At 44.1% G+C, this 16,757-nt stretch overlaps 1 protein-coding gene across 2 annotated transcripts in view; it reads right to left on the bottom strand.

The window, feature by feature from the left end:
* Window positions 1-16,757, bottom strand: part of ryr2a (ryanodine receptor 2a (cardiac)) — a 310,570-nt gene that overhangs the window by 52,879 nt on the left and 240,934 nt on the right. For both annotated transcript variants that reach the window (XM_023949560.2, XM_023949561.2), the window contains 7 exons: window positions 14,210-14,425; window positions 13,858-14,130; window positions 12,676-12,882; window positions 12,295-12,600; window positions 12,009-12,076; window positions 11,792-11,936; window positions 1,756-1,842 (listed from right to left, as the gene is read on the bottom strand). In XM_023949560.2, coding sequence (XP_023805328.1) covers window positions 1,756-1,842; window positions 11,792-11,936; window positions 12,009-12,076; window positions 12,295-12,600; window positions 12,676-12,882; window positions 13,858-14,130; window positions 14,210-14,425 — 1,302 coding nt within the window. The remainder of the gene's footprint in view (window positions 1-1,755; window positions 1,843-11,791; window positions 11,937-12,008; window positions 12,077-12,294; window positions 12,601-12,675; window positions 12,883-13,857; window positions 14,131-14,209; window positions 14,426-16,757) is intronic.

Raw genomic sequence — 16,757 nt, 5'->3', positions numbered from 1 at the left:
TTTTTAGACATCTGTTGCAATTCAAGCCGTATCCTAAGTTTCCTTCCATCACATATAAGTGAGACAAAAGCCTTATCAAGAGATTAAAAAAAAAGTATGGATATAGAGTAGAATACACTGAAAAACGTAACGAAATGTGGGGAGTACAGTCATTTTACTACTATTAACCTTCCCAGCCAGACATAGGTAAAGAGTTCTCCACTTCCTTAGGTCTAATTTAGTCTTTTCAAATAAATGACAGAGGTTTTTTTGATAGAGGTGCTGCATGTCTCTTGTAATATTGATACCCAAATACTTAAAGACATTTGTTGACATTTGGAGTGGTAAGACACCATTGTAATTGGAGAGCCAGATCGTTAACAGGAGAATATTTACTTTTACTTAAGTTTGATTTGTACCCCCCCCCGGTGGATTCTACTAATTGATGGAAAGGTTTTAAGTGTGATAGATAACGGCTCTACAGCCAGAGTAAATGGAAGTGCACTGAGACGACAGTCCTGGCGAGTACCCCATGACAACTGAAAGTTTTGTGACCATTTATCATTACAAATTACAGAGGCTTTGGGTGATTTATACAAAAGCACTAAACTCATGATAATCAGAAGATTAGCAGGACAAACCGGTTTTCCTGTTCTCGACTTTTTACCCGTCTTGGTCAGACAAGTCTGGTTGACAAGACTGTCCTAGTTTAAAACAACCTATATTCCAATCATTTGAAGGGACAATCAGGGATAGTTGCATTTTACTTTACCTGGTAAATCAACATATTCCCACAACAGTGTCAGTACAGTGTCATAAAGAACAAAAAAGTTCTGTTCAAGAACAAGACAGAAATGAACACAAACTCTAGGTCAGTGCGCCTCAACCAACCAGCCACGGACCAGTACCGGTCCATTGGACAGTTGGTACCGGGCCTCAGATAAAAAAAATTAAAAAAAATAAACCCCACCAACATTTTTTGTTATATTTATAATCTGATTTTGAATTAAGTTTAACTTTGGTAAAGTACTAGATTCTCCCCACCACATCTGACTCATTCTTGACGCATGTCAAGTCACTCCGTTACATGTCCAAAATCCATCGTCTGTATTCTTAAAGTGGCTGGGCCAACCGCTGAATGGAAACTTCCAAACTAACAAAATAAAAAAATAAAAAAATTTGGAAAGTTTCTTTCTGCAGAAAAGAGTCAGTGAGGAAACAGAAGAGGAGCCTATGACCTCAAAATAAAAGAAATCTGCAGACAAAAGTCTTTACTCCCAATATGGATTTATTGCAACAGTTGTTCCAGCACACAATGATAATAATGCATATTATTCACAAAACTACTGTCTAAAGTTAAACAGAGGATTAACGTTTATAGTTATATTAGAAAATACCAGTTTTAGTAGCTTATTTTTTCTTGTTTTCTGTTATCATCAGTCACACCTGCAAAATAAATCAGCTGCATATATTTCCAGACTTAAGAGTAAATTAAAAAAAATGTACACCCGCCTAAAGCCTCGTACCAGTCTGTATTACATTTGTCTAACATTAAACCGGTTCATGGGCTGAAAAAAGTAAGGGACTCTTGTAGAGTACTCCTACTAGTTAAATTTGTGGTGAATGATTGATTGACTGTTTAAAAGTTTGGTATTTTTCTGTTGAAAAAGATGCTTGCTTTGAGATATAACAACTAACTGTGCCTTCCTTCAGGTCCAGCAGAGTTTGTTCCCATTGGCAGAAGGTCATGTTGATGCTTCTGTGATGTAAACTTACCTTATAGAAGAGGAGAATGAAATTGATGGCAAAGGCAACAAACAGCGCCAGCATCCTCATGTTGTAAAAGTTTCTGGCAAAGTAGTTCTGCAGCAAAGACAAGAAACAAACATGCAGGTGAAACACAGAGTCATGGACTTGTCAAAACAGAGAGCAGTGTCCCATTCTGACAATTATTGTTGGATAAAAAAACCTTAATAATGTGTCAGAATTGATTTGAAAGCAAAGTATCAATTACACATAATGATTTTAGTAAAAAAAGTTTAGGCACCGAACGTTTATAACAAGGAGTGCGACGGATCACGGATGATTCCTGATCCGTACGGATCGCTAGCCAAGTCTAACACGTGTGTACCCCCCACTCCTTGTGCGCACCTCAAATGCAAGATTCGCGTACACCGTCTCAGTTTAAACAGGTTTCTGCTTGACGCTTGTCCCACAGTGTGCTAACCGAAAGCTTGCAGCTACTGCAGGAGGTTTCATCAAAAGCTTTTCTCGGATTCATGACAGAGGACGCAGATGATGAGAGATCAGGTTTATTTATTCTAAAGAGCTATGCACGTTTCCTTGTCTAAGTGCTGTGGCAAGTGAAATAAGTTACAAATGGCCAGGAAAAACGGCGTAAAGAACGGCATATCGGCCATTAAAAACGCTGCTTTTTACGCTCGTTTTAAAAGTAACACATAATTTACACCGTCTTAAAAAAAGTTGTAGTGCATTCAAATGTTTGTTGACATCAAAAGGCTAAGGACATGACCCTGTCAAACTGTCTGCTATAATCTAGCAGCTGCCATTATATTTTTATCATGCAGGAATTGTGAGGTCGACTCCAGGACATACATGGCAGTTTCTCAGTGTTTGTTATGTCTTTCTTTTGCACGCTACCACTTATGGGAGACCAGGTTTTTAGCGTACTTGAAAACCATCGGCCTGAAGGAGGCTATTCTCGGGATCCAGCAAGCAGGGGCTGCAGAGCCGGAAGCCGGTAGGAAAAACGAGCTGGCATATGCACTAGTTGGTTACCTGGATGATAAGACGATAATGTTATTCCTGTATGAAGTGCCAGATGATGGAAAGAAGAGTCTAGAAATACTGAGACACCATTTTGAATCAGAAAAAAGCCTGCGGATTGTCGGACTTTACACAGAACTAACCAACAATCAAGAATAGCTAGCTGATTATCTAGCACATGTTGAGAAGATTGTGGCAGCACTGAACAGAGCTAAAGAAACCCTCAGCGATGCACTGTTGTTGGCAATGGTAGTAAAAGGACTCAAAGATGAATATGCACCATTGTCTTATTTTTTTTTTTTTTTTACTTGTCCTGTCCAACAGCTAGGCAGGCAGATGAGAGCTGAGGGCCTCTTGTGTTGGACATATTTTACTTTAACAAGAGGGGTTATTAATCTTCAGACAAACCAAAGGTGTGACTGAATAAACCCCTTTTGTAATTGAGGCCAAACTTTATTCATTTCAACCATGATTGAAAATCTTTGGTGTTGGACCGGACGGAAAAGGAAAGAAGGGAAGAAGAGGGAGGGATGTCAGAGGGGGGGGGGGGGGGGGGTGATAGTGAGAGGGGGGGGGGGTAAGACCATGAAGCAGCATAGAGCAGACAGGTTTACTGGTTGTTTATCGTTACGGTACAGTTCAAATGTAGTACAAAAAGGGCGGGGCCTGTTCACACACACTCAAATATTATCAACACACCTGCTAGCTTCAAAAAATGTTCACATGTCAACATGTACACAAAACAGATAGTGTTCACGAACGCATACCTATGCCTTTAAACCAACTAGTGTGAAATCTTTCATTCATTCAATCATGCAAACTATAAGTGCAAAGGTGAGCTAACACCTGTGCTCAGGTGAGTGTTTATGTTCTTCTAAAATGGATGGTGGAATGTGAAAAGAGGGAGGAGGAGCGCCCAGCCACCCCCACACCCAGACCCCCGCCGCAGCAGCAGCGGCAGCCGGAATTCCCCCAACGCCACACGGGAACAGGCAGGGAACAACCGCCCCCCGGGCGACCAAGACCGCCAACCAGGCCAGGGCCAGCAGGACCGCCGCGAGGCCCCCAGAGCCAGAGAGCAGGGAAGCGCGGAGGGAAAGAGAGCGCCGCCCCAGCCCAGCCAGGAAAGCAACCCCCCCGCCGCGCCGGAAGAGCCCAACGCAGGGCCCCACCGGAGAAGGACGCCCACAGCCCCAGACGAGCACCCCACCACCACCCAGGAGTTCCGGGCATCCCCCCGCCCCAACCCCAGGTACGAGCCAGGACCCCCCAAGGGAGACCCGCTCCGCACTCCAGGCAGCCACCCACCCGGCCCACGGTTGGTCCAGGGAGGAGCAAGGCAGGGGCCCGCCGCCCCCGCCCAGGAGGGGGGGAACCCCGGGGAAAAAAAGGGTGGCCCACAAGGGGTGTTATAAATGTGGCCCGACCAGGCTCAGCCATGTTGGAAGTTTGGCGGGGCCCAGCGCTCAGGGGCAAGGACCAGGACCCACCCCCCAGGGACACGAACACCCCCGGCTCAGGTGTAATATGAACCCCCCCACCGTGCGGAGAGAGCACCGCCGGGCCCAGGGAGCCGGCACCCAAGGGACACGGCTGCCATCGCCAAGGGGCCCGCACCCCCCACCAGGGAAGGGGTAGGGGACAGATGGACCCAGGTCCCACTTTCCTTGCAAAATGTGTGTGCGTGTATGTGTGTTTGAGAGGGTGTGTGTGTGCATGGGTGTGTGTTTATGTTGGAATGTATATATTGAAGGGGGAGGGGTGTGTGTACTAAGGGGGGTGCAGTTAAAATTGGCGAGTAGGGCACTAAGGGGACATCTCCTGATTACTCACAGTGATGTCCCCTCACCCTCCCCACCAAGGGGCCCTAAATGTCTAAGGTGCGGTTAAAATTGGCGGGTAGGGTGCCAGGAGGACATCTACTGCTTGCTTGCAGTGATGTCCAAGCACCCCCCCTACCAAGGACCCTACATGTCTAAGGTGCAAATAAAACCGAAAGAGGGGGGAATATGCACCATTTTCTGTTCATGTTCCTCAGACAAGAGAGGCTCTAACCTTCAGTGAGTTCAAGGCGAGGTTGAGGAGCTTTGAATGCTCACTTCGCTATTGCTCAAGGCCACGAGCAGATGAAGTAATTACGGTTAACTACAAAACAAAGCAGACCAAGCCTAGAAATAATGAGAAGAAATACTTCAACAGCGAATGCTTTATTTGCGAAAAGGTTGGACAAAAAGCAAGAGACTGTAGAAACAAAGTTAAGAAATCACAGCGGAACTTCAGGACTGCTTACAAACAAAACAGCAGTAAAGTGGCCGCCCTTACAGACATTAGGACAAGCACCGCACAGACCAGAGACGAACACACTGCTGAGCGGGAGACCTTCATACTCTGGGCAAGTGAATGGCAACCTCACTGTGCACAACCAGAGGGATTGCTTGTGGACAGTAGAGCATCTGCTCACATCATGACCAGTGAAGAAGCATTCATCAGGTTTGACGAGACGTTTCGGCCCAAGAACCACGTCATGCAACTGGCAGATGTAACCCGGATTGCTGGTAGTGTACTGAGCAAGATCAAACTTACTGACGGCAATGGCAGAGTGGTGAGTGTCCAGCTCACAAATGCACTTTTGATCCCTGGATGTGTCTTCCACAGACAAGCTGCTTCCACAGACAAAACATTTTGTCTGTGGAAGCAGCATCTTCAAAGGGAGCAAAGTTGAACTTCGAGAAGAACAACAACAAAATGACTCTTCCCAACGGTAAAACATGTGACATGAAGGTAAAAGACAGACTGTATTATCTGGACATAATAATAATAATAATAATAATAATAATAATAATAATAATAATAATAATAAATTTTATTTAGAATGCGCTTTACATTTTAGATAAAATCCCAAAGCGCTACAATGGAGGCAGAAATAAAAATGATTTACAATAAGAACAAGGTAAGACAAAAATAAAACAACAATGAAAGTACTAAAAAGCATTATTAAAAAGAAAAGTTTTTAAGCCTTTTTTGAATGTGCCAAGGCTTTGTGGGGCTCTGAGGGATTGTGGAAGATTGTTCCAGAGTCGAGGGGCAGCAGCCTGAAAGGCTCTGTCTCCCATAGTGGTTAGCCTGGTCCTTGGCTGATGAAGGCAGTGTGTGAAATTGGAACGGAGGAGTCGTGAAGTGGCGTGCAGGGAAAGGAGCTCACTGAGGTAGGCAGGGGCAGTTCCATGGACGCATTGGTAGGTGAGGAGACAGAGTTTGTATTGAATTCTGGAACGAATGGGTAACCAGTGAAGTGACTGAAGGACAGGAGTGATGTGGTCAAATTTGCGTCTCCTTGTCAGGACCCTAGCAGCGCAGTTTTGGTTGTGCTGGAGCTTTTCCAGGCTCCTGCCAGGAATCCCAACAAGGAGAGCATTGCAGTAATTTAGTCTGGAGGAGACAAAAGCATGGATTAGTTTTTCTGCATCAGACTGGGTTAGTGAGGGGCGGAGCTTTGCAATGTTTTTCAGATGGAAAAAAGAGACTTTGGAGAGGTGACGTATATGATGATCAAATGTTAGAGTAGAATCGATTTTGACACCAAGATTTATCACAGGTGAAGAAAGTGGAATGTTGTGACCAGAGACCAGAATGCTTTTGGTGGAGGATGTTTTGATCTGGTGAGGGGTACCGATTAATATGGCTTCAGTCTTGTTGCTGTTGAACTGGAGAGAGTTTTCAGCCATCCATGCTTCTATCTCCTCGAGACATGCCTGGAGGGCAGAAGAAGTTATGGTGGGAGTGGAATTCATTTTTACATATAATTGTGTGTCGTCGGCGTAACAGTGGAATGAAATGTTGTGTTTACGAATGATTTGTCCAAGTGGAGATATGTAGATGGTAAAGAGTGAAGGTCCAAGAACAGAGCCTTGAGGAACTCCGCAGGTGACTGTGTGTGTGTGGGATTTAGCATTTCCCAGAGCCACATATTCTGTCCTGTTTGTGAGATATGATTTAAACCAGTTGAGTATGTTCCCAGAGAGTCCAACAGTAGTATGAAGACGGTTAAGGAGAATGCCGTGATCCACAGTGTCAAATGCAGCTGATAGGTCAAGAAGGATGAGTAGAGATGGGGAGCCCTGGTCCGCAGCCATGAGTAGGTCATTCATGACTCGGACCAGGGCTGTCTCTGTACTGTGAGCTGGCCGGAAGCCAGACTGAAATTTTTCATACAAGCTGTGCGTTGAGAGATGATGGTGGAGTTGAGCGGCGACAACTTTTTCAAGAACCTTGGACAGGAATGGTAGGTTGGAAATGGGTCTATAGTTTGCCAAGTTATCAGGGTCCAGTGCCGGTTTTTTTAAGTGTGGTCTAATGATGGCGGTTTTGAGAGCAAGGGGAACATGACCGGCTTGTAGTGATTGGTTAATTATAGTTGCGATAATTGGACTGATAATTGAAATGTTGTCTTTGATCAGGGCTGTTGGGAGGGGGTCAAGTGAGCAGGTTGAGGATTTCATAGTCCTTAAGATGGCCTCAACTTCTTTCTGTGTAGTGGTTGTGAATTCAGAAAGGGGCCTTGGAGCTGTTGGTACAGTCGTGTTTTCAGATGAGGTGGGAATAGTAGTAGTGGGCAGGAAGTTAGATTTTATGGAAGATATTTTGTTGGTGAAAAAATCCTTGAATCTATCACAGCTGCTGACACTAGCGTCACTATGGGTAAGTGTGGGGGGCTTAAGCAGAGAGTGTATGGTGGAAAACAGCTGTTTTGAATTTCCAGTGTTGCTATTGATCTTGTGGGAATAGAACTTTTGCCTGGCTATTTTAAGGGCTCTACAGTAGAGTTTTTGATGGTCTCGATAGGCCTGTTTGTGTACTGTCAGGTTGTTTTTTATGAGTCTTCGTTCCATGGTTCGTCCAAGTCTTTTAAGAATTCGCAGTTCCTCTGTGTACCACGGGGCTGATCTAGTGAAAGAGACGGTTCTTGATTTCAGGGGTGCATGGGATTGCAGAATGTTATGAAGTGTAGAATTGTAGCGGTCAACAGATTCATTAACTGAGGTGAGTGGTGATGGCAGAGAGAGTTTTTGTATATCCTCTTGTATGGCTGCATGGTCAATGTTTTTCAGGTTCCTGAAATATATTTCCCGTTTTGTGTTTTTATGTTGGTGAGCTAATGCTAGTTCCAATGAAATAACCTTGTGGTCAGACACGCCCAAGTCATAAACTTCCATGTTGGTAATAGGGGCTGTGTCCGTGATAGCCAAGTCAAGAGTGTGTCCTTTAGAGTGTGTGGGTTCTTTTACATGCTGTGTTAGCTGTAAGGTGTCAAGTAATTCCAAAAACTCGACAGCAGAGCAGTTTGTAGGAGTGTCTACATGTAAATTGAAGTCTCCTTGTATGAGCGTACTAGGTGATGTTGCGCATATTGTCGTCAGCAGGTCTTGGAGTTCATTGAAAAAGCCGGGGTTTATTTTGGGTGGTCGGTAAATAAGAATTACTGTTATTGTTATTTTTTCTGTTCTGCATTTGAATAACAGGCATTCAAATGTAGACAGTACAGGTGTTGAAATGGGTGTCAGATGAAGGTTTCTGCGGTATATGACAGCTAAGCCTCCTCCTCGTCCAGTGACTCTGGCTTTTTCAAGGTAGGTGTAGTCTGGAGGGCAGGCTTCATTTAGTGACAGGTATTGCTCTGGTTTATGCCAGGTTTCAGTTAGACACATCATATCAATTTGTCTGTCAGTGATGTGTTCAGATATTAAAGATGTTTTGTTTGAAAGTGACTGCACATTAAACAATTCAATTTTTAAATTAGGCATTGCTTTCACTCTTGGAAGAGAGCGGAGCATCCGGTAATCCACTCCGCGTTTTTGATTTCTCCAGTGATGTGGATTGTTATTAGTCCAGGTAGTTGGCGTGTTCTGATGACGTAAGCGGCAATGGAGTTTTGCGGCAGCAGGAGACCGGCAAAACGGGTTGCTGGGGTATGTCCAGATATTGTTCAAGGTATCTAGTTTGTAGGGATATTGTGGGGGGCGCACAGATCGACGGATCCCTGCGCTGTCTGGTGTGGCCGTGGCGGAGATTTTTGAGGTGCTTGAGTTTGTGGGTTGGCATGACGAGGCCGGCCATGGAGTTTCCCTGTTGTTCCGGGGGTGCGTCGGCTTCATCCATCCAACATCTGAGGTTGTTGAGGTCGCCGGTGTCGTCACAGCGCTCATTCGAGGGATGAGAAGGTTCGGGTGAGTACGTTGATTCACTTTGTAGAATGTACGTAGTGAATGTACCTGAAAGTTTCCGGAGGTGCTCCTGTTGTTGGATGGTGGAGTAGAGAAAGGTGTCTCACTAGAGCTGGCAGCCGGTCCGGGGCATTGATGGATATCACCGGACAGCAGAAGGTAGACCGCAATGACCAAAGCAAGGCTCTGTTGCGGGTTTAATTTAATTTCAGAGTGCGTTTTTATACGCCGGTAATAGTGATGTGGATGGACGAAGGTGGTAGCCAGCGCAAGTTTCCCGAATCCAAAGTGCTTGTTTAGTTGGAATTTCATTTTTGGTCGCATATATGACGGCTTACTTAATTCATTGACATTTAAAGATTGATAGTTGTCATCGTACTTTAAACAATTAAGCAACACATAAACAAGCAGAGCTGCGACTACACCTGCAGAACCTGGCGCCGCCATCTTGTCCCTCTCCCTACCTGCTTTGGACATGGCATAAGAGAATTGTGATTATGTGATTATGTGATTATGTGATTATGTGATCTGTAATTTTATGATCTAAAAACTTGACACGAAGTAATGAGTCATTGTAATTATAATGACTTAATCATAATTGAAACAGTGGTGGATGGCATGAAAATCAAAGATAAAAAGTGTAACCCTTATGTGTGTGAAACATGCCTGCAGGAGCAGGAGTACAAGGGGGTCATCTCTGACTTTGTTGGCTTTGGTGTGAAGTTAACCACCTGCTGCTTAACACCATCAAGACAAAGGAGCTGATCCTGGACTTCAGGAGGTCCTCACCATCACAGTCACCGGTGAACATCCAGGGTTCAGACATTGAGGTCGTGGACACCTTTAAATATCTGGGTGTTCACCTGAACAACAGACTGGACTGGTCCAACAACACGGATGCTCTGTACAGGAGGGGTCAGAGTCTTCACCTGCTGAGGAGACTGAGGTCGTTGGAGTTGTGTGCTGGGCGGGGGGCAGTACAGGCAGAGACATGAGGAGACTTAACAAACTGGTTAGGAAGGCCGACTCTGTCCTGGGCTGCACACTTGAGTCCATCGAGGAGGTGGCGGACTGGAGGACATTAGATAAGCTAAATTCCATCATGGATAACCCCTCCCACCCCCTGCACCAAACTGTAGAGGCGCTGACCAGCTCCTTCAGCACAAGACTGTTGCACCCTCAGTGTAAGAAGGAGCGCTACCGCAGGTCATTCCTCCCCACAGCCATCAGACTGTACAACACTGTGTTACAGTGACACTCCACGGTCCCGTGGGGGTTTTTCATTCACTCATTTTTTTTTTTTTCTTTTGTTGTAGTTGTTGTTTTTCAATTTTAGATTGTTTTTTATTCCTGAACAGTTGTTTGTTTTTGTTTTTGGTGTGAACTTCATTAGTTATTTCTGTATTTTGAAACAAAAATTTGTAATGTTTTTTTTACAGTTTACATGTTTTGCAGACCGCATGTTTTTTACACTTTTGCAGCTGTATTTATTTAATATTTAATATTTATTTCTTTATTTAATAAGAATCTCATTTTTGATAATAATTTTTCATAATAATTTTAGTAATATTTTTAATTATTTAATATAAATGTCATTTGTGATGTCCTTTATTGATGTTATATTATATAGATTATTTCTGAATGTCGTGTTGCTGCCACAGATAAATTAAATTTCCCCAATTATGGGATTAATAAAGTCATCTATCTATCTATCTATCTATCTATCTATCTATCTATCTATCTATCTATCTATCTATCTATCTATCTATCTATCTATCTATCTATCTATCTATCTATCTATCTATCTATCTATCTATCTATCTATCTATCTATCTATCTATCTATCTATCTATCTATCTATCTATCTATCTACGTATCTAAACCACGGGTTTAATACACTCCACACTGAGCACATGTGGGTGGCTGTCTTTCCTAACTAACAAACATTCCAACTTCCACAGAGCTCCAGTGCGAAGGCAGTGTAGACTTCACTCTTATTGAAAATGAACCATCCATCTTTATCGATTCTACAACAGTTTTTGGGCTTTATATACAAAATGTACAGCCATGTTAAAAGTTAAACCAAGTTGGACTGTGACCAATCAAGGACTCCGATTTGGTAGTGACCTATGGGTAGCGTCCTTTACAAAACACCAAAGTCACAACTGAAAAATTGATAATGAAGGAAAAATCAGCAATTGTGGTTTGTGCTCGGTCAGAATTATTTGACAACAAATCTTTCATATTTCAGAACAAAGCTGTAAAAAAAAAAGGCTGGAGCAAAATTTTGACTGCCTTGACGTTTCGCACCAATCATCTTTCAACTGTGAGTATATGAGCTAGTATCGGTGAGCAACAGCCCAGTGTGAACACCATATACTAAAAGAGCGTTTAAGAATGCCAGTTTAGTACGTTCTTGAACGCGTATCACATGCCCGGTGTGAACGAGTATAACAGTCGAATGGGTGGAGTTTTTCTTTTGGGACTTTCAGGTGTGCATTAATTATGAGGTCATCAGTTTGCCTCCCTCGACTGAAGTGTGCCTTTACTAGTCGACTGGTTTGCTTTAATGTACTTTTCTCTTTCTGTGATGGTGACATTCCGGTTGTGAAGGTCATGTTTTATTTATGCATTTTTTTAAGATGGTAGCCATCTAACTGGGCTTTAAAAAGTTTATGAACTTTATTAATAAAGATTTTTTTTTTTTGTAACTTTTCTTTCAGCCGAGCTCCCATTGCCTTTTTGCACAACTTGTGAACATTACAGAATCATGCCCTTAAAAGACAAAAATTAAAGACAGGTACCAGGAGCTTCCTCTGGTAGGCGATAATCTTCTTTAGGAAGGCAGACTCCTGCAGATCAGGCTCATCACACCTGTAGCTGTGGTGTCGTCGCACTTTTGCTTTCATCTTCTCATTCTTCTGCAGTGTCTCAGATGTCTCCATGCCTCTGAAATACCAAAGCAATTCTCAACAACAGCTAAATCAAGGACCATACCTCATCTACTGAGCAAGTACATACTCAGAGGACTTCTCTGTTTCAGCTGCAGCTTGTGTTGTTGTGTCATTTTCATCGAAACAACTCCTGGACTGAAACAGAAAACAGAATTGAAGTCATCATGTCTGGGTCTGTGAGGATCACGGGAGAAGATCTATTCATTGTTTATCAATTTCACTTCATGAAGGCAGTGTTAGTCTCTGACAGACATCTACGCCCGACTGTATTCAAATTCTGAAGCAAACATTTTACAGAGAAATACATCTTAAACAAGCCAAACTATAACAGTGAAGCGCGTTCAGGTTTTCACCTGATGCCTTTGCCGGAGTTCAGGCTCGGCTGCAGCAGGCAGTGATGGAGGGGGCGCCGGGGAGTTGAGGAGCTCAGTGAGGCTGGTGTCAGGGTTATGAGGTGTGATCCTGTACTGCCCCCCCTCCTTCCTCAGGTCCAAACCAAAAATGTCTGACAGCAGCTCGCTCTCGCCGGTGTTTAAGGCCAGGTCAGCCAAGTCCTTGCTGGGGGTGCTACGGTCAGTTGGCCTCTTTTCCCTGTCCTCCCCTTCCCCTCGCACCTCATCCTGGGTGGGGTCAGGCATATTGGCCAGCAGCTCTGACACCTGAGGTAGGAATGGTCATCAACTCTTTAAAATCTGGATTACCATTGACCACTTTGGTTTTTCAAAAAACTAGACCTTTATGGTTTTGGCCCCCTCCACCAGATTTCCTCCCATGAAGGTATTATAGAAGATTCTGCAAAATCCTCGAGTCACGCTGAACACCACATGGAGAAGGGCCAGCAGGAGGGACCAGTAGAAGGAGACCAGGGTGGTCACCATATCCTTCATCGTCATGTTCTTTATCTTCTTAATCTGCTTCTTCAAGCTCTTCATGGACAGCACCTGAGAGGGAGCACAGTCAGCCACTCAGCATGAACACATACTCCTCCACATCGGCCTAATTGGGGGGATATCAGAAGTCAGAGCTGTCTCCCCCCTCTGGTCATCGGCTGTCTCCAGACTTCTAGATGCACTTCTAGATGAAACCCCAGCATGCAGTTTCTGAGTGGTGCACACCTGACTGTCATTCGCAAAAACAATCACAGTCTACTTCAGCACTGTGCTGAGCCTCACTCAGTGTGAAGTATTGTTTGTGCCACACTGCCTGCATTACCGAGCGTTATATCCTGACCTGATTTCCTCACCCTGTTTGGTGTCTAACTCCTTTTGCTTGCCACGTGCTCCAAATCTCACCTGGATTTTGACTACTTCTGTTTTTTTCTCTGATGCTCCCATGTTCATTATTGACCCCTCCCTTCCTGACCCGATTTAGCTTTGTGGACCTTTAGCTTTGCTAATAAAACCTGTTGCAATTGGAACCAGCCGTCTGACAGTTTTGTGATAGCAGGCTCTCCTTGTAATATGGACTGGCATTGCATGAATGAACCACACCCCCACAGCCGTCAAGATTACAGTACATCAAACATGATGTCTTGTGAAGTTAGAAAGTGGAAGTTCAGAGGTTTGAAACCAACATTTTGTTTTTTATGTGTTTTTTTTTTTTAAAAACATTATGACGTGGTTTTAAACAAACCATCTTCCAGTCTCAGAGCACACACTCCTTCACCAGATCACTGAGCTGGTCAATCATGCATATGAATAGAAAAAAAAGACATTATCAGAGAAGCTGAGTTTCAAGAATCCCCGTGGCAACAGGTAGGCAAAGTCTGACGTGTCAGTCTAAGATTTGTTGTAGAATTTTTTTACTTTTACAATGAGAACATTTGTCAGGAGCACACACACAGCACACCCAACAAAATTTACCACATGCAGTGAGTCTGGCTGTTTTGTAAGTCCTGGAGCAGTCTGAGAGCCCACCTTAATCAGCAGAAGGAGGTTGTAGCGCAGAGCAAGCAGAGCCATGTACACTGTGCTCATGGAGAAGAAGCCTGCATCAGCACTGTCCTCCTCCGACTTCTCACGCTCGCCATCCTCCTTCATAGCTAGCCGCTCGCCGGCATCAGACATCTGAGCCGCTAGCTGCATTTCAAAAATGGTGTCCTCACAGAAATTCACAAACAGCTCCATCTTCTCCTTCTCCCCTCCTTCATTCACTACATCAAAGATGAACTGACGTTTGGACTCTTTGACCTGGGTAGAGTGGAGGATGCTCAGATACAAGTGCAGAGGACGCAATAACATCAGGCGCATCTTAGAATTGGATAGTCACCTGAGGTTTCTCCCACTGAGTCCGGCTGGACTCACTGATCTCAAAGTAGACCCTCTCGATCCGCTTGGCACTGCCCATTATCTCGATGCGGCCCAAGTATGGCTGGAAGTAGTTTAGGACACTTTCTGCCAGCTCCAGAAAGGTTTGCAGCCGGGTGTCATGGGGCATGTGCTCAGACAGGTTGGTAAGCAGAACAGCTACATTAAAGCCAATGTCCTTCAGGTAGGAAGTGGAGGAAACAAAATTTCAGGAATTTAAACCGTAAGACATTAAAAGTCTAAAAATCCTAAAAAAAAAATGGAAAAGAGGATTTAACTAGTTAGTGTCAGAACTAATTAATACAGTTTCCAGATGCAAACCATGCTCTGTATAAGATTAAAACAGGAAACAGAAAAAAATCTGTTTTCCGACTCTTGTACAAAACGGCCATTGAACCCGCATTGCAAGTTAAACCATGTCGAACTTCAACCAATCAGGGACTTGGATTTGGTAGTGATGTATGGATTTGATTAATTTGGTGAACTCACACATGGCAACAAGATTGATTACATTAGTTTTTTTTTTTTTTTTTCCAAATAAAGACAAATCAAGGCCACTCTCTTGACATGTCAATTCATATCCCCCATTGTGTCATGCCCGAATCGCTAGATTTGCACCCCTCGAAATTTCGGACCAAGCCTCTTTCAACTTTAGGTGGAGGCTGACATGCGCTTGTAAACAGTACACAAAAAGAAGAAGCCCCTCCCTGCTTTTCCACTTCAAATAGTATGGGCTAAATGAGCGTTCTTGAACACGTGTCAAATGCCTGGTGTGTACACAGAACCTTCTGTAAATTCCTAATCAAAAGTTAAACAGCAGTTGACTTCTGCAGGAATAAACAGGGTCAATTTACAAATGTTTTCATAAGTATTTACTTGAATTTGTTTTTTCGTTATTAAAAGTATAAAAGTATTTCTGTGAACTTTGATTGTTCTCAAAAACTAGAATTGGATGGACTTTTGTAGATTTAAATGCGTACACCCCACTATATTTGTCAGAAAACTTTTAGTGACCTTATAGAATCAACATTTTCTGTGATATACTATACTACAAAATACACCTACAAAGAAGGGCCATTGATTGCAAACAAGATATATTAATTTGCACACACAAAAAAGTGATTTCCCTAACAAATGAATTCAAGCCCATGCTGCAAAAATGAGTACACCCCAGTCATAGTCTTAGGAGAAAAGCCAAACCTAAGACTACAAATTCTAATTACCAGGCATTCAATGAAAGGTGAGTCAAATGCATTTCATGCTGTCAGCAATGGCTCCCCATGGAAAGGAAATGTCACCAAATCTGAGAAAGTAAATAATTTCTTTGCATAAAACAGGTGAGGGTTACAAGAAGATCAGCAAAACTTTACATATCAATCAAAATACTAAAACAAAAGTGATCCAAAAATGTAAGAAAGCTGGAAGTGCAACCATCTTACAGAGATGTCCAGGTCGTCCACAGAAGCTAACATCACAACAGGAGGGTCTTCTGATGAGAAATGTTGAAGAAAATCGCTATGCAAGTTCACTGCAGTTAGCTAAAGCAGTAGAAAGCCAAACTGGAGTGACTGTTTTCCGTGACAATAAATGGAACACACTGCAGAGAAATGGTATGTGTGGTTATTGTCCACAAAGGAAGCTTCTCCTCAAGTCCATGCAGAAAAAGGCATGGCTAGAATTTGCTAGATCACCGTTTTTGGAAGCAATGGTTTTGAAATTCTATGGCGTCGCAAAGGTGAGGATTTAGAAGAGAAATGCATGGTGCCTGGGTTTAGCCTGCGTGCACCTTGGGGGGAGAAGCTACTTGGCAGGGGTCCTCCTCCCATGGTTGCCGTATGGAATGGGCCCCCCCTCTCTCGGTTTTATTTGCAACTTAGACATTTAGGGCTCTTGGTAAGGGGGGGTGCTTGGACATCACTGCCAGCAAGCAGCAGATGTCTTCCTAGCGCCCTACCCGCCAATTTTAAGTGCACCTTAGACATTTAGGGCCCCTTGGTGGGGAGGGTGATGGCACATCACTGTGAGTAATCAGGAGATGTTCCCTCAGTGCCCTACTGGCCAATTTTAACTGCACCCCCTTAGTACACACACCCTTTACTCCTCCAAATATACATTCAAACATAAACACACATAAATGCACACACACAACCTCACAAACACACACTCATTTCGCAAGAAAGGTGGGACCATGGACCATCTGTCCCCTACCCCATCCCTGGTAGGGGGTACTGGGCCCTTGGCAACAGTGGCCGCGTCCCCCGGGTGCTGGTTTTCTGGGCCCGGCAGCGCTCTTTCCACGCAGGGAGAGGGATCCCTGATCTCTCTGGCAAGGCCAAGAGCCGGGGGTGTCCGTGTCCCTGTGGTGTGGGTCCTTGCCCCTGAGTGCTGGGCCTCGACAAATTTCCAACGGTGGCTAAGTCTGGTCGGGCCAAGTTTACAACACCCCTTGTGGGCCCCCTTTTCTCCTGGATGCCCCCCTCCTGAGCGGGGACGGCTGGTCCCTGCCTTGC

Source organism: Oryzias latipes, chromosome 19, assembly GCF_053564925.1.
Source record: "Oryzias latipes strain Hd-rR chromosome 19, Olatipes_Hd-rR_3.1".
Taxonomy (NCBI): domain Eukaryota; kingdom Metazoa; phylum Chordata; class Actinopteri; order Beloniformes; family Adrianichthyidae; genus Oryzias; species Oryzias latipes.
Note: the sequence above shows the minus strand (reverse complement) of the source record. Positions and strands in the feature narration are given on the sequence as shown.